Here is a 17,159-nt window from a genome sequence, read left to right on the forward strand (position 1 = left end):
AACATAAAAAATGTTACTCAAACTGTTAATCACTGAATTATTGAAAATACAAATACATATGAGTACCTTAGTTTGCTTGCATCTTAAAAAAAAACTCCACAATCTATAAAGAATTATAAAAGTTTCGGGGCACCTGGCTGGCTCAGTCGGTAGAGCATGAGACTCTTGATCTTGTGAGTTCGAGCCCCAAGTTGGGTAGAGAGATTACTTAAAAATAAAATCTTTTAAAAAAAATTTGTGAAGTTTTGAGTAAACAACCTTCAGCCTAGTTCAGGTTCTTCCAAATATTTGCATAGTTTATTTACTGCTAAATTTTCATACACAAACATACTGAGCAAATAAAAATGACACGATGTCCCATAAAAGTTGGTAAGAGAATTTTATTGTGTGACATATGTAGGTCTTTGCATTCTACTAACAGAAAAGCATTTGTCCACATCTTAGTCGACCTAACAAATTACATATCTGTGGTTTTTATCTACACGGCTGCAGTGTTACACTATTGGAGAAAACCTTCCTTTCACTTGTACTTTGGTGCGATTATACAGTAGATACTTCCTCCTCCAGAAAATAAAAATATTCTCAATCTAAACTTAAAATGGAACAAAGACATGAACACCAAGTTGCCTGCACCACTTGGTCAAAGACTGCAATAAAAACCGAAACAGTATGCTGTTTAACGTACGAAGATGAGGAGACGTCTCTGCCAGTTTCAGCCAAACCTCTGTAGGAATGATACAGCATCTGGGTTTATTCTTCCTGTGGTTTTCACACATGACAGGTAGAACTGTACCGCAACGAGGAACAGTCACATTCTTCACTTGCTCAAGAGACTCAGATACTGGACTTTAGCGCAGGAAATATCTCTTGGGGCTTAGTAATATACAAATGGGTAGAAAAAAAAACTGCCTTAGGAAAAATTTCACAATTGTTTGACTAAACATCTGAAGCGTTTCTGTCACAGCTTTCATATATTAAAAAAGTTTCCTCCAGAGATGAAGCTTATTTATGAAATAAAACCTAGTCGCTATCGTCTGATCCATGTTCTGAGCCCCGATCCGAGGCCTCATTGTTGGATCCCTCTGGTTCTGATTCATTTCCAGAGCCTTGGCCAGAGCCCTCGTTATCAGATCCTCTCTCGGAATCGTGGTCTGACTCGGCACTTGGAGAAGCCGGGCGAGAGTCCATCTCAGAACCTCCAGAGCGGCTTCTCCCAGACTGCACAGATTCGTTGTCAGACTGTTCAGAACCCGAGGGCCTTCTCTTTCTGGCTGGCTGGTCACTGTCTGAATCCTCATCTGACTGCTGTCTTCGGGGCCTCCGGGGACTGCCGGCCTCGCTGCCAGACTTGTTCTGGTTCTCATCAGAATCGCTGTCCGAAGAGGCATGTTTCTTCCGCCGTTCACCCTCGTCGGAGTCGCTGTTGCTGTTGCTGTTGCGGTGATGTCTGGCAAAGACAAGCACTGGTTAGACACCAGGATTTGGGCTAATGGGAGCCTTGACAAGCAGAAAATGTTGTCTAAACAAATAAGGGCATTTAATATTCTATCTCTTGACGTGGAGGGTGTTAACTCCGGTGTTCACTTTGTGATATTTGTTTTGTGTTCTGTTTTGTAAATTTGATATATTTCACAATCAAAAAGGATTAAAAAGAAAAAATAAGGCACTTTAGTTATGACACAGCATTTAAACAGTAAAGGAGGATTCTCACTGGGTTCTATCAGGCACCTTTCAGCAGAATGAAGCACTTCTCAATTTCATACATAAAATTATGAAAAGGAAGGGCTACATTTATCTTTATAAGCAAATTCATAGCAGAAGTGAAACCTAGGATTTTGCTTGGCTGTAGGGACTCTGAAGAATTAACCATCTCCCAAGGCTGGATGAGTGGGACTCTTCCCCGTCCTATCAGATACCTGAAGAGCAAAGGCACCATTTGTATCCAGGATTTGCTGCTGCACTCGTGCCCTCCACCAGGGTGAGTCTTACTCAAGATAAGAAGCCAGGGCTGAAAGGCTTCTGTAGCTCACTTACTTTTGCCCTGAGTTCCCCTCTACTTATCAGTTGATGGGTTAAAGGGAATGGGACTTGTACCTATGCTTGATATGGTGGTAGCACCCAGGAAATCTGGCTTCCTGGAGGCTCTGGAGGAAAGAACATTCCCGTAACTGTGGTGACAGCTGCTCACCCCCCAGAGCTCTGGACAGGAGAACATACTTCCCCTGTGGCATATTCCTCAGTTTTGGATTCCATGGAAAGGAATACTAAATGGCACAGGGTTCAGTCTAAAAAGGGTGAAGGAGACATAATACATTCTTCTGTTCAGAAATGAAACCATCTCCACATGACTGAAGGAAGGCTCTTGGTGCTTAAATCTGAGAGAAGAAACCTACACATACAATATGTAACTCCGGTCACCCTGAGTGGATATGAAGAGTGAGTAAGAAGAAGACACTACATTCATTCCCTATATATACTAAAGGCCAGTGGGCCTCCTGGGTCCAATTCCCACCATTCCACCTGGCCAAATAAGCAAACACTTCGTGACACTCAGGATCAAGTTTAACTGATGCAAGTGGCTCAAATCAACTTGGCCTTGACCTCATAGTTTGACAGCAGCTCAACCTCTCACATGGACCTTTCTGCCTACACATTTTAACAATGCTCATTCTAAAACCATACATTTCACTGCTCTGCTCATGCTGGCCTTTTACCACTGACCAGGGTAACACTGTGGGCAAGGGTAAAGCAACCCCAATGTGTGTCAGCCAGTGTCTTCAGAGAAAAAAGGAACTGCAAGTCTTTACAGATGCCTCTCTAGAGATCGTTCAGCACCCCCACTGTCACCCTTAGTTCTCTCAACATGCTAACTGCTCACCTCTAACTAACCAGCACTCCATTCTTCTTCAAAGATTCAACTCAAACAGCCTTTCTTTTACAAAACAAGTCTCTTACAACCCTCCCCTCAACTCCAGATTAGGTATGGACCCTGGAGAGCAATATACAAAACCATAAGTGACAATACCTATCCCACTATAGGGGGATATATCCCACTATATAATGTGGCTTTTTGTTTATGTTACACTTCACTGCTTCTAAAGCACACATTCTCTGAAGCCAGAGTCTAGGACTTTTTCCTCTGCATCCCCAAGCACTCAGCACACTATCTCATGGAATTCTTAATGGACATTCAAATGACTGTTGAACAAATGAATGAAATGACAGCCATCAGGAGAAATACATGGGATGGGATAGCATTATCCCAAGCTGGGGAACCTCCAGCTTGAGGAACAAGTTTAGGACAAGTAAAATCAATACTGCTTCTCCAGGTGTGCCATAAGCTAAAGGAGAGTAGTGGCCAAGCAGTCTAGGAGAAGTCCCTCATGGAGCAGGCACAGCTGAGTCAGCACTGCCCTACAAGGGAGGAAATGGTCAAGAAAGTCCCATTTCCACATGACCAGGATCAGGCTACTCATAACAGTTTTAGCCAGTTTGGTAAGTGTAGGAAAGTGAGACAATTCATTTAGAAGGATACCATCCAGGAAATTTCACCTAATATCCATGGAGAAATGAGATTTCAAAATAGGTTTTCTTCTCTGAGGGAAAAACATGTGACAGGACAAAATGACAGGGTTAGATTAAGAGGTGTGCTAAGGTTTCTTCCACCTCAGAGATTCTAAGAAGCTGGAGGGAAGACATTTTGGCACAGTGACCATTCTTATCTTTCATTAAAAGAACGCACTAAGGGAGGGGTGCCTGGGTGGTTCAGTCAGCTAAGCGTCCGACTCTTGGTTTTGGCTTGGGTCATGATCTCACGGTTTGGTTCAGGAGTTCAAGCCCTGCGTCTGGCTCTGTGCTGATAGTGCTGAACCTGCTTGGGATTCTCTCTCTCTCACCCTCTCCCGCTTACATCCTCTTTCTCTCTCTCAAAATAAATAAATAAACATTAAAAAAAAAAAAAAAGAATGTGCTAAGGGAAAAATTCATACCCTTCATCAGCAATTTTAAGTTTATCTTCATCTGAAGAATCATCGCTTGATGATATTATGGCTTTGGATTTTATTTTTCCCTTCATTGAAGGAGGCAGACGCTCTGGCTTGGGCTACAGAAAGATCAGACATAGCAGATTAATCACGATTCCTAGGTTGCATTATGTTAGGACATCTTGTTAAACTTAGTTTGCGGTGTGATGATAACAAATAGCAACCAACACACTTCAAAAAGAAGCATTTGTGTTTGAAGAAACTGCAGGGGAAGAATACATGCTTGTGTAGGGCAAGCCTTTGTGCCTACAGCAGGACATAAAAACCACACAGTATTATAAACTTACAGCCTTCTTCTTCTCTGCTTTTGGCGGACGTCGCTTTTTCGGTTTGGGGCCATTTTCTGTTTCCTCATCATCAGATCCTTCTTCTCCCTTTGGAGGTCTTCAAGAGTGAACAACAAGAGAAAGTCTGTCAAGGTTCACTCATGCCTAGAAAGTCTAAGACTACTTTGTCATCAAAATATTATTCATTCTGAATGCTATTCTCTATTGGGCTATCCTCAACCATACTGAACACTCGTCAAGGGCAGAGGCCATAATTTACAACTGCTGCACACAGCTCAGGAGTCTGCAAGAACCATGTATTTATGCAATGTCCACCAAATAATTTAGTCTCTGTTGAGTCCTCTTATTCATCTAAGATAAGCCTGAATCTTGTACTTGGTGGAGGGACAGAGGATGGGAGAAAAGACCCAGGCTCCTGATCTCACATCTTTCCTCTCTTCTTCCTTCCTTGCCAGCTACTCATTCCAGGCCTGCTGATGTCCGATCATAGCTTCCATTTAACAGGTCCATGTCGGAATGAATTCATTAGGTTCTTCCCCAAGTAGAGTCAGCCAGGGGTGGGAAGAACAGGCCTTGCTAAGAGAGCCAACTGGAGGTTCCTGGACAGGGAAGCACCACAAGTGAGGAACAGAACAGCTCAGGGGCACCTCCAGTGAGAGATGGGCGGGGCACCACTTATCTTAATAGCAAATGGCACCAGGAAGATTAGAAGGTCCTTCTCTCAGGGGCGCCTGGGTGGCTTAGTTGGTTGAGTGTCTGACTTCCAATTTTGGCTCAGATCATGATCCTGTGGTTTGTGAGTTCAAGCCCCAAGTTGGGCTCTGTACAGACAGCACAGAGCCTGCTTGGGATTCTTTCCTCTCTCAGCACCTTCCCTGCTTGCACGTGCATGCATATGCATACTCTCTCTCAAAACAAACAAATAAACAAACAAACTTAAAACAAAAATAAAATAAAAAAATAAAAGGCCCTTCTTTCACATTAATTCACATATTACACATCTAGTAAAACTTGAGGTGGGCATCACTATTACATTTTACACAAAGGAAACTGAGGCTTGGTGACTTTTCTAAGATTGCACGTGGATAGCGTGGGCACCACAGGTTTTCTCATTCTAAACTGCACACATTTTCCAATAAATACATTCACAACACATTGATAATACCTTCTCCTCTTTTTCTTCTTTCTTTCACCCCCTTCCTCATCTTCCCCTTCTTGTTCACTACCGCTGCCCTTTCTTCTCTTCTTCTTCTTGGATATAGGCAGGTCATCGTCGGTATCGTCGTTGACAAATTCATCAAACTCTCCTCCCTTTTTAGAACGCTGCAATCCAAACAAGACTATAATCAGTTCTCGCCTGGCTGGTGGAATGAGGTCAGATCCTATCAGCCATTTGACAAACGAAGGATCTTTTATCAAGTTGCATGGGAGGGGTGGTGGGTGAGGCCCATATTTTGAAGACTTCTAATTAGGGTGAATGGCTCAAGTGGCTTAGGTCACCACCAGGTCCAAGTACGGAGCTAACACTGGAATGCATTTCCAAATAATACCATATAAAGCACTGTGTTGGAAGACTGCCTCTTAGCAAAGGAGGAGGTCAAAGCTAAGGACTAAGCACTGAGTAAACAGAACCAATTATATTCACTTCTGAAAGTCAAATGACAAGGATGGTGCCATCAGTACCAGCAGGAGTCACATCTTACCCGTCCACCACCACCTCCTCTTTTCTTTTCTTTTGTCGCTTCGGTCTCTCCAGTAAACATAAGAATATTTTTGGTCTTCTCAACATACTGGGCCCGCTGTTCTAAAAGTTTCTTTTGCTCTTCTTTTTCTCTGAGACGTTTCTCTTCCTATGAGGAAAAAAAGAGTAGGAAGAAACTGCATCAAAACGTTGAAAAAATATCACGAATACCAGCAGAAGGACTTCTTTAACATGCAAGGCATATGTGTGTGTGCACACCATTCTTGAATTTTAGTATAACTGAAAACACAATAAATACCTGTTCTTTAAGAAGTTTCTGCCTTAACAGTTCCTTTTCTTGCTCTTGTTTGGCCCGTAACTCCCTTTCTTCTTCATCTTGTTTACGTGCCCGGGCGACATGGTACTGGGCCTGGCTCAGTAAGTCAGAGCACTGCCTATAATATTCCAGATTTAGAGAAACATGAATGTAGCTAGTACATTTTTTGCTCAAAAACTCAGAGGATCTGTTTTCCTTACACAAGCCAGAGAGCCAGCTCATTAGCAGATATTTATGGGATATTTTAATTAGCAAAATTAACTTAGTTTCTCATAAGTCAATACTGTCAACTTTGGTAACTTTCTAAATTATAAGTGTCCTCTCCAATCACAGATATATTTTCAACATTATCTCCACATGTGAATCAAAGAGTGAAAATAGATAGAAAGTATTTTCCCCACACACTTTAAGTACTTGTACTAAATTGATTTTGTCATATTTCCTGAAAGGACCCTTGGAAAAAAGACTTTGTCCAGGCTGGGGAGTCTTACAGACAAGTGGGAAAGACCGACCCCTGGAAGGCCACCCAGCGCACATCGACATCACTGCTTCACCCAAAGTCACCTTCCGTAAGTAGTAACATTACCTGGCTTCTGTAGCAGCAAGGGCCAAATCGAATCTCATTTTATCTCCCACTTTACTCAAGTAACTGAAGTATCTAAATGGAATGAGAAAATAAAATACTTCACTGAAAAAAAATTATAATGAAACAGGCCCTTTAGATTTTTATTTTGTTACTTTTTAAATGTTTATTTATTTTGAGAGGGGGGAGAGAGAACACATGAGCAAGAGAGGGACAGAGAGAGAGAGAGGGAGACAGAAAATGCCAAGCAGGCTCTGCACTCTCAGCACAGAGCCTGACGTGGGACTCAGTCCCACAAACCACAAGGATCATGACCTGAGCCGAGATCACTTTGGATGTTCAACCGACTGAGCCACCCAGGTGCCCTGGCTCTTTAGATTTTTAATCTGCTCTACAAAAATAGTCTGAGAAAAGGTTTATGTATTGATTGACTTACATGAACCTATTTGATACATGAAAGGCTATCTCAATAAGAAAATTATATGAGACCGATTTAAAAAGACTCTCATCAAAGTAGCACTCAATATGTTTAATAAAAAACAAGTTCATGAAGATAAGTAGTCATATTTAATATCATCAGTAAATTCACAAATAACCCAAAATCAGTTCATGCAGCCAATATGTAACTAAACACTGTATCTACTAAATACGTCTGCATGTGGGTTAGGAGGTGTATGCCATAAAGGCACTTAGTCTACCAGGTGAGGCAAGAAATGCTCTTATAAGAATTTAAATAAGGTTAGACAAAACCTGAAGAGATATCAAGTTTTGATTTTATCACGCACAGAATTACAAATAAATCCCGTAGAAGTACATAAATTTTGAGCTCAGTGCAGAAACCCATTCAATATTTAAGAGGATAGGCCTTAATCTTAGCTCAATGAAAATTAATATTCTATGAAAAGACACAGCATTATAAGTAATAAAACCAACATAAGTGGGGTCTAAAAATCTCAAGTGTGCAAAATTCTGGGTAATATTACTGTCAGATTAATGAAAATTTAGGGCAAGCTTGCAAAACTAGCCAGCCAGTTCTAGGGGACACTACACCATCCAAATCTGGCAGGGTCCTGGTCACAGTTTGGCGCCACCTGGTGGCAGCCACCTGCTTTGGCTTAAAAACCACTGGAATGCTTCTAGTAGAGATCGCTTCAGGGAAGTGATTTTCAGTACTGTATGAGACAAACGAATTTATTTTTTTTCGGTTTTTTTTTTTATTATTATTATTTTTTTATTTATTTTTGGGACAGAGAGAGACAGAGCATGAACGGTGGAGGGGCAGAGAGAGAGGGAGACAAAGAATCGGAAACAGGCTCCAGGCCCTGAGCCATCAGCCCAGAGCCTGATGCGGGGCTCGAACTCATGGACCACGAGATCGTGACCTGGCTGAAGTCGGACGCTTAACCGACTGCGCCACCCAGGCGCCCCGAGACAAATGAATTTAAAGAAACAAAGCATTTCAAAAGTTGTTTCTACAAAATCTTTACCTATGTGCAAGCTCCAGTTCTTTCACAGCATTAAGTACTTCCTTCAGATTACTCTTTTCATCTTTCAGAACAGAGGTAGCTAGTCTCTGCAGGACCAAGGCCACATTAAACATAAGTACTGTATCACTGGGCGCCACATGTCTAGCCTGTAGGTAAAAAACAAAGCAAATATTTCATATAATCTAATGACAAGAAAAGAAGTTTATTCAAATATAATGTTAGGTATACAAACATGCATAAAATAGAATAAAAGTATGTAACGCAGCATAGAATTAAGTGAGAATAAGGAGTTCTCCTTTTCACCTTTAGCAAAGTCTGTTTGCATTCCTGTAACTTGCCACACTTGAAGAGTGCCCGAGCCAAATACAGTACAACTTCAGTGTTCTGGTGCTTATAGAACTTTCTGAGGCAGTTTTCATACTATAACAAAACAAAAAGTTAATTAAAATACAACAAGGATTAAATGATATTGTCATTGTGTAACAGATTTCAAGCAATTTTAAAGCTGCGTGAAAAGGTGTTTTACCCTTTGAATGGTTAATTTCAAAGAATAATTTGAGAATGAGTTTTGACATTCACCAGGATAGGTTTTCACAACACAAAAAGCTGATAAAAAAACAAACAAACAACAACTAGGTACTCAAAATCGTTTTTCCATTTGAAACTTGGACCAATACTGAAAGGATAGATTGGATGGCTTTTTTCATATCTCTGGCAATAAAATCTATGGACAAGCTTACTGACAACTTATTAAAAATTACATACCTGGTTCCTTTGGGCTATACTCTCTACCACCTTTCTTTAGGATTGATGGAACCTACTGGCAATGAGCATGAGAAGTCTCACAGTTCTGGTTGTTAAAGTTTTCTTATAAAACCAATATATGGCAATACTGATGTCAATTCTGTCATGAACACTTCACTTTTTGACCATGGATCATATCTTGTCATAAGCAAGCTCTTTTTCATGGAAGATGGTTAAAGAGTTTCCCCCTGAATATCCCTAGTAATTAACTTGCATTTTTAAAAGGCAACTTTATCATTCTGCAGAACAGGAAGGCCCACCTCCAAAAACACAACCTCTGAGACTACCATATGCAGTCTGGGTCCTACAAATCCTTGTGGCTAGTACCTTTCAAATATTCTGAATTTGATAATAACCACCCTCCTTAGAAAAAAGGTTAACCACTGCAAGGAGCCTGGCCTGCCCTTGTCATCTACCTCTGATAAGAACCTTTTTTTTTTCATCATAGTATTTCCCATAGATCCTAAGGATGTTTTTACTTTTTAATATGCTATAGATGCTAAATATTTGTTTTAAGATTTTATTTTTAAGTAACCTCCACATCCAACATAGGGCTTGAACTCATCACCTCGAGATCAAGGGTCATATGCTTTACCGACTGAGCCAGCCAGGCACCGCTAGATGCTAAATATGACTCTTTAAGTTCAAGCACTCCATAAATATGAAAGGCCTAACAAAATTCTATAGTGATAAAAACTAATCCCCATGGAGTTTTTTCTTTTTAAAATATCATTTAGCTTTTCTGAAACTCAGTTTTCCCATCTGAGAAAGAAGAATGTAAAACAAGCAAACAAATATTAAATCCTATTTTTTGGGTATTTACTGATATACTAGTATGTTAGTGCCAAGTATGGTGTCCAGTACTTTTCATACTGGATGTTTACACAATTCTGTGAATTTAAGGTACCTGATCTCCACTTCATAAATGGGAAACTGGCTCAGAGCCCAAGGCATGCAATTAGGGGTGGAACCAGGACTCGTATCTCTGTCTAGACACCAAAGACTGGCCTTAACATTATATGATGATAAGCCTGTGAATAGACACAGTATCACAAGAAATAGCATGCAGCTCCATGAGAGGGCCAGAATGGTTAAGAAAACATCTGCTCAATAATGAACACAATAGGGGCGCCTGGGTGGCTCAGTCAGTTGAATGTCTGACTCCAGATTTTAGCTCAGGTCATGACCTCAGGGTTCATGAGTTCGAGCCCCACATTGGGCTCTGCACTGGCAGTGTAGAGACTGCTTGGGATTCTCTCTCTCTCTCTCTCTCTCTCTCTCTCTGCCCCTCCCCAGCTTGTTCTAAGTAAATAAACTTAAAAAAAAACAATGAACACAATACAAAAATATCTTGAACGATAAGACATTACCATCTGAACGGCACTGATATATTGCTTCTGTTCCACATAGATGTGTGCTAGGTTCAACCACACATCACTGATATCTGCTGTTGCTTCTCTTACTTGGGCAAATACATCACGAGCTTCGCGAAAATATCCTTTGTGGGCCAAAACAGCTCCTAAAATTATAAAAAGGTTCACATTTAAGAATTTTTTAACTGTAAGGGCGCTTGCATGGCTCAGTCAGTTAATCATCCAACTTCGGCTCACGTCATGAACTCATGGTTCATGGGTTTAAGCCCCATGTCGGGCTCTGTGCCGACAACTTAGACCTGGAGCCTGCTTCGAGTTCTGTGTCTCCGTCTATCTCTGTCCCTCCCCAACTCACACTCTGTTTCTCTCTCTCCAAAATAAATAAACATTAAAAAAAAATTAAGGGGCGCCTGGGAGGCTCAGTCAGTTAAGCATCCAACTTTGGCTTGGGTCATGATCTCATGGTTCATGGGTTCCAGCCCTGTGTCGGGCTCTGTGCTGACACCTCAGAGCCTGGAGCCTGCTTTGGATTCTGTGTCTCCCTCTCTCTGTTCCTCTCCCATTCATACTCTCTCTCAAAAATAAATAAAAAACAAATTTTTTTTAAATTAAAAAAAAAAAAGAATTTTCTAATTGTAGCCAGAAAAGCCACTAAAAGCCCTATTTTAATACAACTTCATTTATTACATTTAGGGAGAAATTATGATCTACAAACATTCCTCTGAAAGCATTCATTTCACAAATCACTACAGATGCCTGTGTCTTATAATCACCTATGCCATTAGCAGCATACAGATTCTTCGCGTCATTTCTGAGCACTTGTTTGTAGATGGCCAGGGCACGGTCTTGGTGACGCTTTTCCTATAAAAAGAAACATACATTATAAAACAAAATTCAAACAGGAATCAAGTGTCTGTTTTGTTTTAAAGATACAAAAAGAAAAAAAAATAAGGGACAAAAAGAAATTACCTTTTCTCGATCTCGGGTGGGCTGATGCAAAGTCTGGAGCCAGACGTTGCCAAGGGCCAGCATAGAGTAAGTGTCACTCTGTGTAGATGGTTGTTTTAATATTCTCTCAAATTTCTTCTGTCCCGGACCCCATTCTTGTTTTGCTAAATGAAGATTGCCAATCAAAGACCAAGCATCTGGATGGTCCTGAAACACACATATAAAAAGAAACAAACTCTGTAATTTGGATTCAGAGATATTAATCACCTTTCCACAATAGCTGATTACCAAAGAGGTTTACAAGCCACATTTACAAATTGAGAGTGGGGATGGATTAATGAATTGTAAAATCACTTTAGCGTATAGTTATCAGCATAAGAAATGCAACAGAATGGAATATAGAATAATGCCAGTGTACTGCACATGGCAACGGTACGTAAAGATTTGCAAAACCTTCATTTTAGTTGTTTAGTATACACACGTGTGTATACTCAACTATGATGTAAAATCTATTTCTGTGGCTAACAATCAAAAAGTTTACATAACTTCTACACTATAGTAACTTCAACAAGTAAATAAAATAGGGTGATGTCAAGATATTAGAGAAATGATAGCCATTAAAATGAAAATCTAGGGAGAAAAGGTGAAATAATTGTTTTTCAAACCTAAGAGTTAATACGACTAACCTGATTAATCTGAAGAGCTTCCTTAAACCAATCTGAAGCCTCATAAAAATTTCCTTTATCTCTAGCCATGGCTCCAAGGCGCAGATAGCCTAAAAATATACATTTAAAAGTTTTTACGTTTAAAATATTATCTATAAAAGACCATAATTTTAAAGCCGTACTTTTGAAATGATTGATTTCTGTTAATACATTCACACAATGAACAGAAAAATCCCATAGGTAAAAAAAATTGAGCCCCAATAAAACTAATTAATAATCTCACAAGTTAAAGAGCAATTCTGTTCCCATCAAGTCACTGTTTGAAATCTCGGATTTATTTCTTCCACTCTATTCCAGTGTTCACATCCTGGTCCAAGCCCTTATCTCCAGCAAAGTTATTTCAAAACTCAGAGCTGTTCTGTTTCCAGTTTCTCTCTGATGCACAGTACTGTCACTTTTTCTTAAAAAGCTGCTTGTCATAGGCAAAATAGTGAAAGCATGGACTACTAGGGATTACTAGTTAGAAAACCTGGGCTCTAATTGTGGGCTTCCACTTAAAGAACAGTAGAAAGGTGCTGCACAAATGTAAGTTGTTATTTTCTCCAGAAACTAATAATGGTTTACTACTACCCATCAAACCAAATTCAGCCTGGCATTGAACTAAATATGATTTATTTTAAATCACTTTTGTATCCATAGCAGCATGACAGGGGCCAAGTTATTAGCTCCTGATTTAACCAGAGTCAAAATATCATAGCTTTAAGTACTTTTAAGGGAAATACAGTATTGCAAATCATTTTTAATTAAAAACTGTCTGAATTTTACATCTAGGATGTAAAAACTCAAAGTAGGACATTTTAGTAATAATTATTTTGAGGTAAAACAGTGCTTTTTCTCACTATTATAAACATTGCAAAAATGCGAATATGAAATTAGAGCAGGAGCATCAGAAAAGTATATCTAGCACCAAACATGCCAAGGAATTGTTCAAAGTCTAATAAAGGTAGCTGGCACACTGAAGATCGCCTACTTTATGAAATATGGTTCAACCATTTTTAGTTGTTTCTTTTAGTTTCTAGCATAAATTTAAGTGAAGCTGCATCTTTTTTATTTTTTTAAGGCCACAATTTGCCTTGAAGAAAAGGCGACATGATAACCTTCATATTTTTTTACTAATGGTTCTAAGAAAGATTTTTTTTTTCAGGCTAAATTTTTGCTGCTGTTGTGGGAATTTTAATTCATAAAAAAAGTTTACAATTCTTACAGTCAACATAATTAGGATGTTCCCGTAAGATGTTTTTATATAGTTTTTCAGCTTCGTGGAATTCACACATTGCCTCATACAGCCTGGCTAAATTGTACGATGTTGTAACAGAAATGGCATTATAATAATGTTCATCATGCTCAGCTTCTGCCTTTGCACGATCCAATGATGCCAAAAAATATTTCTATGAAAAAAAAAGAAAATTACATTGTTAAGACTTAGTTGGTACATCTAAAAAGGTGTGTGTTCCACCTGACAGTATGTAAGAACTGAATATTTCTATTTTCCTACCTTTGCCTCCCCTAGATTTCCAAGTCTAAAATGGAGGGCACCCACATTATTCAGAATCTCTGGCGGGACATCGGCCTGCACTTTCTCCTGAAGGATCCGTGTAGCTGTTCCATAGGCTGAAAGGGCACCCTGTATTTTCATGGTGGAGAGAATTCGGTGTAAGTGAAAATGAAAGGGAGAAACACTATACCACGCTTTCAAAAAACACATTATGTAGGAGACAAAAAGCACTGCTAAAATACCTGTATATCAGTCTGTTCTAAGATTTGCGCCAATTCAATCCAAGCTTCAACGTCATCAGGATACTGTTCTGTGACCTTCTTCAAATGGCCCTGGGATAAAAGAGATCATTAAGCTAAAGCAGGCTTAATTAAGCAACTACAGGCCGTCAAAGTAAAAAGTGGTAGCTACTCTACCTTGTTTAATACGTCAACTGTTCGTTATTTCAACTGGAACAAGCTCGGCTAACAAAACTGCTTCCATCATATCTCTACTAGCAATAACAAGAATGAGGAATGACAGTCTAGTGATAATGGAGAATAGCTAAGATTTTTTAAAATGTACCTTAGCGATATCTCGTTTTTCTTGATCTTCTGAGGCAGCATATAGAGAGCCAAGAATTTTCATAGTTTCATAATTATTAGGATAAGCTTTCAAAACTTTCTCAAAGCACTGAGATGCATTTTCTTTGTCACCTCGATATATATACATTTGTCCCAAGCCAAAAAATGGCAGCACAAAAGAGGATGAGGCAAATTGTGTGGCTTGATAGTAGTACTGGAAAGCTTGGTCATAATCTTCCTAAAAAATGAAAATACAGCAAGACCAACAGTATGTACGAAAGATTCTCTGCCTTCTTTTTAATGTACAAAAGTTTTGAAAAGACTTGAAAAACTATAAAACAAAAGAATTAGCTATTTGGAGAAGGTTGGAAATGACCTTACCTGAACGTGGAATGATCTAGCCAGCTGATAGCAACTTTCTGCTTGCATAGCCTCCACTTCTGTATTATGGAATGCATGGAGAGCCAAGTGCTGGACTTTACTATAATCCTGAACAAGGAGATCCAGAAACCAAATGAGTAAATTCAAACAACTCAAACAGTCTCAATCATAAGGCTTCCTCAAATTTCATTTTTAAAATGTGTTCACTGAATGAACAATAACAGCACAATACCTAGAATTACAAATCATTTTTCTCATTCCCCTTGCTGATAACTTCAGGGAAGATGGGAACTAACATTATTTACCCAGAACTTAATATCTACCCATTATATCTCTTACTTCATTTAATCCTGCAACAATCCTTTGAGGTATCCGCCGTATTTTTGTGATGAGAAACCCTGAGAGGTCAAGTCCCTTATTACTAGTAAAGGGAACAATTACAATTTATTGAGAACTATTATATACCAAGCACTGTGGTAGGTATGATATTTACATTAGTTCTAGGCTCAGTCAAAAATCTTGCAAAGATTGTCATTATTATCATTTTATTGATGGGGAAATGGAGGCTTAAAGAAATAAAGTGTATTGTGGAAAAGCTAGAATCTGAATACAATTTTTTTTTCCCGACACCAAAGAAATGTTCTAACACATGAGGGTAGCAAGCTTAAGTGACCAGATTTGAATTCAGCTCTATTTGAATACATGGGTCATGACTTTCCCATGGGTCATGACTTAATTTGGATTACCGAGCTAATCTCCTGAGAATCTCAAAGTCAGAGTTTATACATCAGGGATAGGAAACAACTTTCTGGTTTTAATAAGGATATGTTTTACCCATTTGGCTATAAGTCTGGTCTGGAGAGCCTCTGTTTGGTCAATGGACAGTTTCAACTTTTTTTTTTTTTAATATTAGGAATAATAATGCAATTGTAGTTTTAACAGTAACTCTTTCCCACTAGATAAGTATTTAATATGCACATTACATTTAATTCTAAATGCCACTCCTCAAATCCTATAAAGTAGGTATTTATTACTGTTTTACAAGTAAGGAAATTTAAGTTTAGGGAAATTATCTGCCCAAAGCAACATAACTATATAGTGGTGATACCTGAATTTGAACTAAATAATTCAAACTCTACACTCTGAATTATTTTGCACAGCCTTTTAGCTTAATTTATATATTGGTCCCTGAGATGAGGGTAAAGGTCAAATGTTGGGTTTGGAATATACTTTTTCTATTTTTGTTACTCCTTGACTCATGACATATCTCTTAGAGAATAAAATGATTCTACTTTGAAATTCAACATAAAAAGTATTGAAGATTACATTCCAATTTAAAGTCCTCATTCACATCTCTTTGATTTCCCCTCACGCCCCAATTTTTGTCCTTAATCCACTCTGCATTCTAGCTGCTTCTCTTTCCAATCAAACAACCAAGCTCAGTTCTCAGTTCTTTCTGGAGGTCTGTGGTAATTGCTCCAGGAGTCACCATGGCTCCTCCCATTTCTAAACCTACTTTACTAGTTAATTACTGAGTGTCTGGGATACTAATTAATAATGCCTTTCCCCCCATCTGGTTAAATGATTCCTCTACAGGGGAGGCAATGCAGTGTAGTGGGCAGAGAATTGAAATACTACATCTCAACTGTACTATTTGCTAGATGAGTGAATTTTGGCAAGTGGTCTTACTTAACTTTCTTTTTAAAAATTTTTTTTTAACGTTTATTCATTTTTGAGAGACAGAGAGAGACAGAGTGCGAGCAGGGGAGGGCAGAGAGAGAGAGGGAGACACAGAATCCAAAGCAGGCTCCAGGCTCTGAGCTGTCAGCACAGAGCCTGACAGAGGGAGCTCGAACTCACGAACTGCTAGATCATGACTTGAGCTGAAGTCAGACACTTAACCGAATGAACCACCCAGGTGTCCCCCAAATTTAAAATGGAATCCTTTTCATTTGGTTCAAGAATGCTGTCCTAACAGCTGTGAGCAATGACTATTAAATATATATTCAAATATTTAGGATTATCAGTCCTTTGTTTTTTTCAGTAAAAACCAAACTTACTGTAACTGTTTTATCTGAAACAGTAACACTTTAAGTACTTATAAGATACATTTCCATCTTCTCCCTAAATAATTGCCTTTTCATACTATAAAAGTTACAGCATAAAGCTTAAATAATTAATTCATTATGAACAGCAAGTATGCTTTCTATAGCCAGAGGCAGTACAGCATTATGGTTAATAGCTGTATGACCTTAGGCTATAACCTCTGCCGCAATTATTCATCCACAAAATGGGGATAATATTAACTATCTCATAGGAATGTTGTGACTATTATACAAATTCATGGAATGCATTTTTTGAAAAATCTTATTTAAGTAATCTATACACCCCACGTGGGGCTCACACTCACAACCCTGAGATCAAGAGTCACACGTTCTTCTGACTGAGCCAG

The 17,159-nt window shown here is 39.0% G+C and overlaps 1 protein-coding gene across 1 annotated transcript in view; it reads right to left on the minus strand.

The window, feature by feature from the left end:
- Window positions 1–355: 355 nt before the first annotated feature.
- The window catches only part of CTR9 (CTR9 component of Paf1/RNA polymerase II complex), a 28,444-nt gene continuing 11,640 nt past the window's right edge, over window positions 356–17,159 (minus strand). Inside the window, exons 8-25 of the mRNA XM_040456871.1 lie at window positions 14,708–14,815; window positions 14,328–14,564; window positions 14,006–14,095; window positions 13,764–13,892; window positions 13,473–13,656; window positions 12,230–12,318; window positions 11,565–11,750; window positions 11,369–11,456; window positions 10,593–10,741; window positions 8,722–8,838; window positions 8,419–8,564; window positions 6,935–7,006; window positions 6,331–6,466; window positions 6,034–6,180; window positions 5,496–5,653; window positions 4,331–4,427; window positions 3,990–4,102; window positions 356–1,447 (exon numbers count right to left, since the gene is read on the minus strand). Of these exons, the coding sequence (XP_040312805.1) occupies window positions 1,021–1,447; window positions 3,990–4,102; window positions 4,331–4,427; window positions 5,496–5,653; window positions 6,034–6,180; window positions 6,331–6,466; window positions 6,935–7,006; window positions 8,419–8,564; window positions 8,722–8,838; window positions 10,593–10,741; window positions 11,369–11,456; window positions 11,565–11,750; window positions 12,230–12,318; window positions 13,473–13,656; window positions 13,764–13,892; window positions 14,006–14,095; window positions 14,328–14,564; window positions 14,708–14,815 (2,673 nt within the window). The 3' untranslated portion in view covers window positions 356–1,020. The remainder of the gene's footprint in view (window positions 1,448–3,989; window positions 4,103–4,330; window positions 4,428–5,495; window positions 5,654–6,033; window positions 6,181–6,330; window positions 6,467–6,934; window positions 7,007–8,418; window positions 8,565–8,721; window positions 8,839–10,592; window positions 10,742–11,368; window positions 11,457–11,564; window positions 11,751–12,229; window positions 12,319–13,472; window positions 13,657–13,763; window positions 13,893–14,005; window positions 14,096–14,327; window positions 14,565–14,707; window positions 14,816–17,159) is intronic.

Source organism: Herpailurus yagouaroundi, unplaced genomic scaffold, assembly GCF_014898765.1.
Source record: "Herpailurus yagouaroundi ecotype Mexico unplaced genomic scaffold, PumYag 218, whole genome shotgun sequence".
Taxonomy (NCBI): Eukaryota; Metazoa; Chordata; class Mammalia; order Carnivora; family Felidae; genus Herpailurus; species Herpailurus yagouaroundi.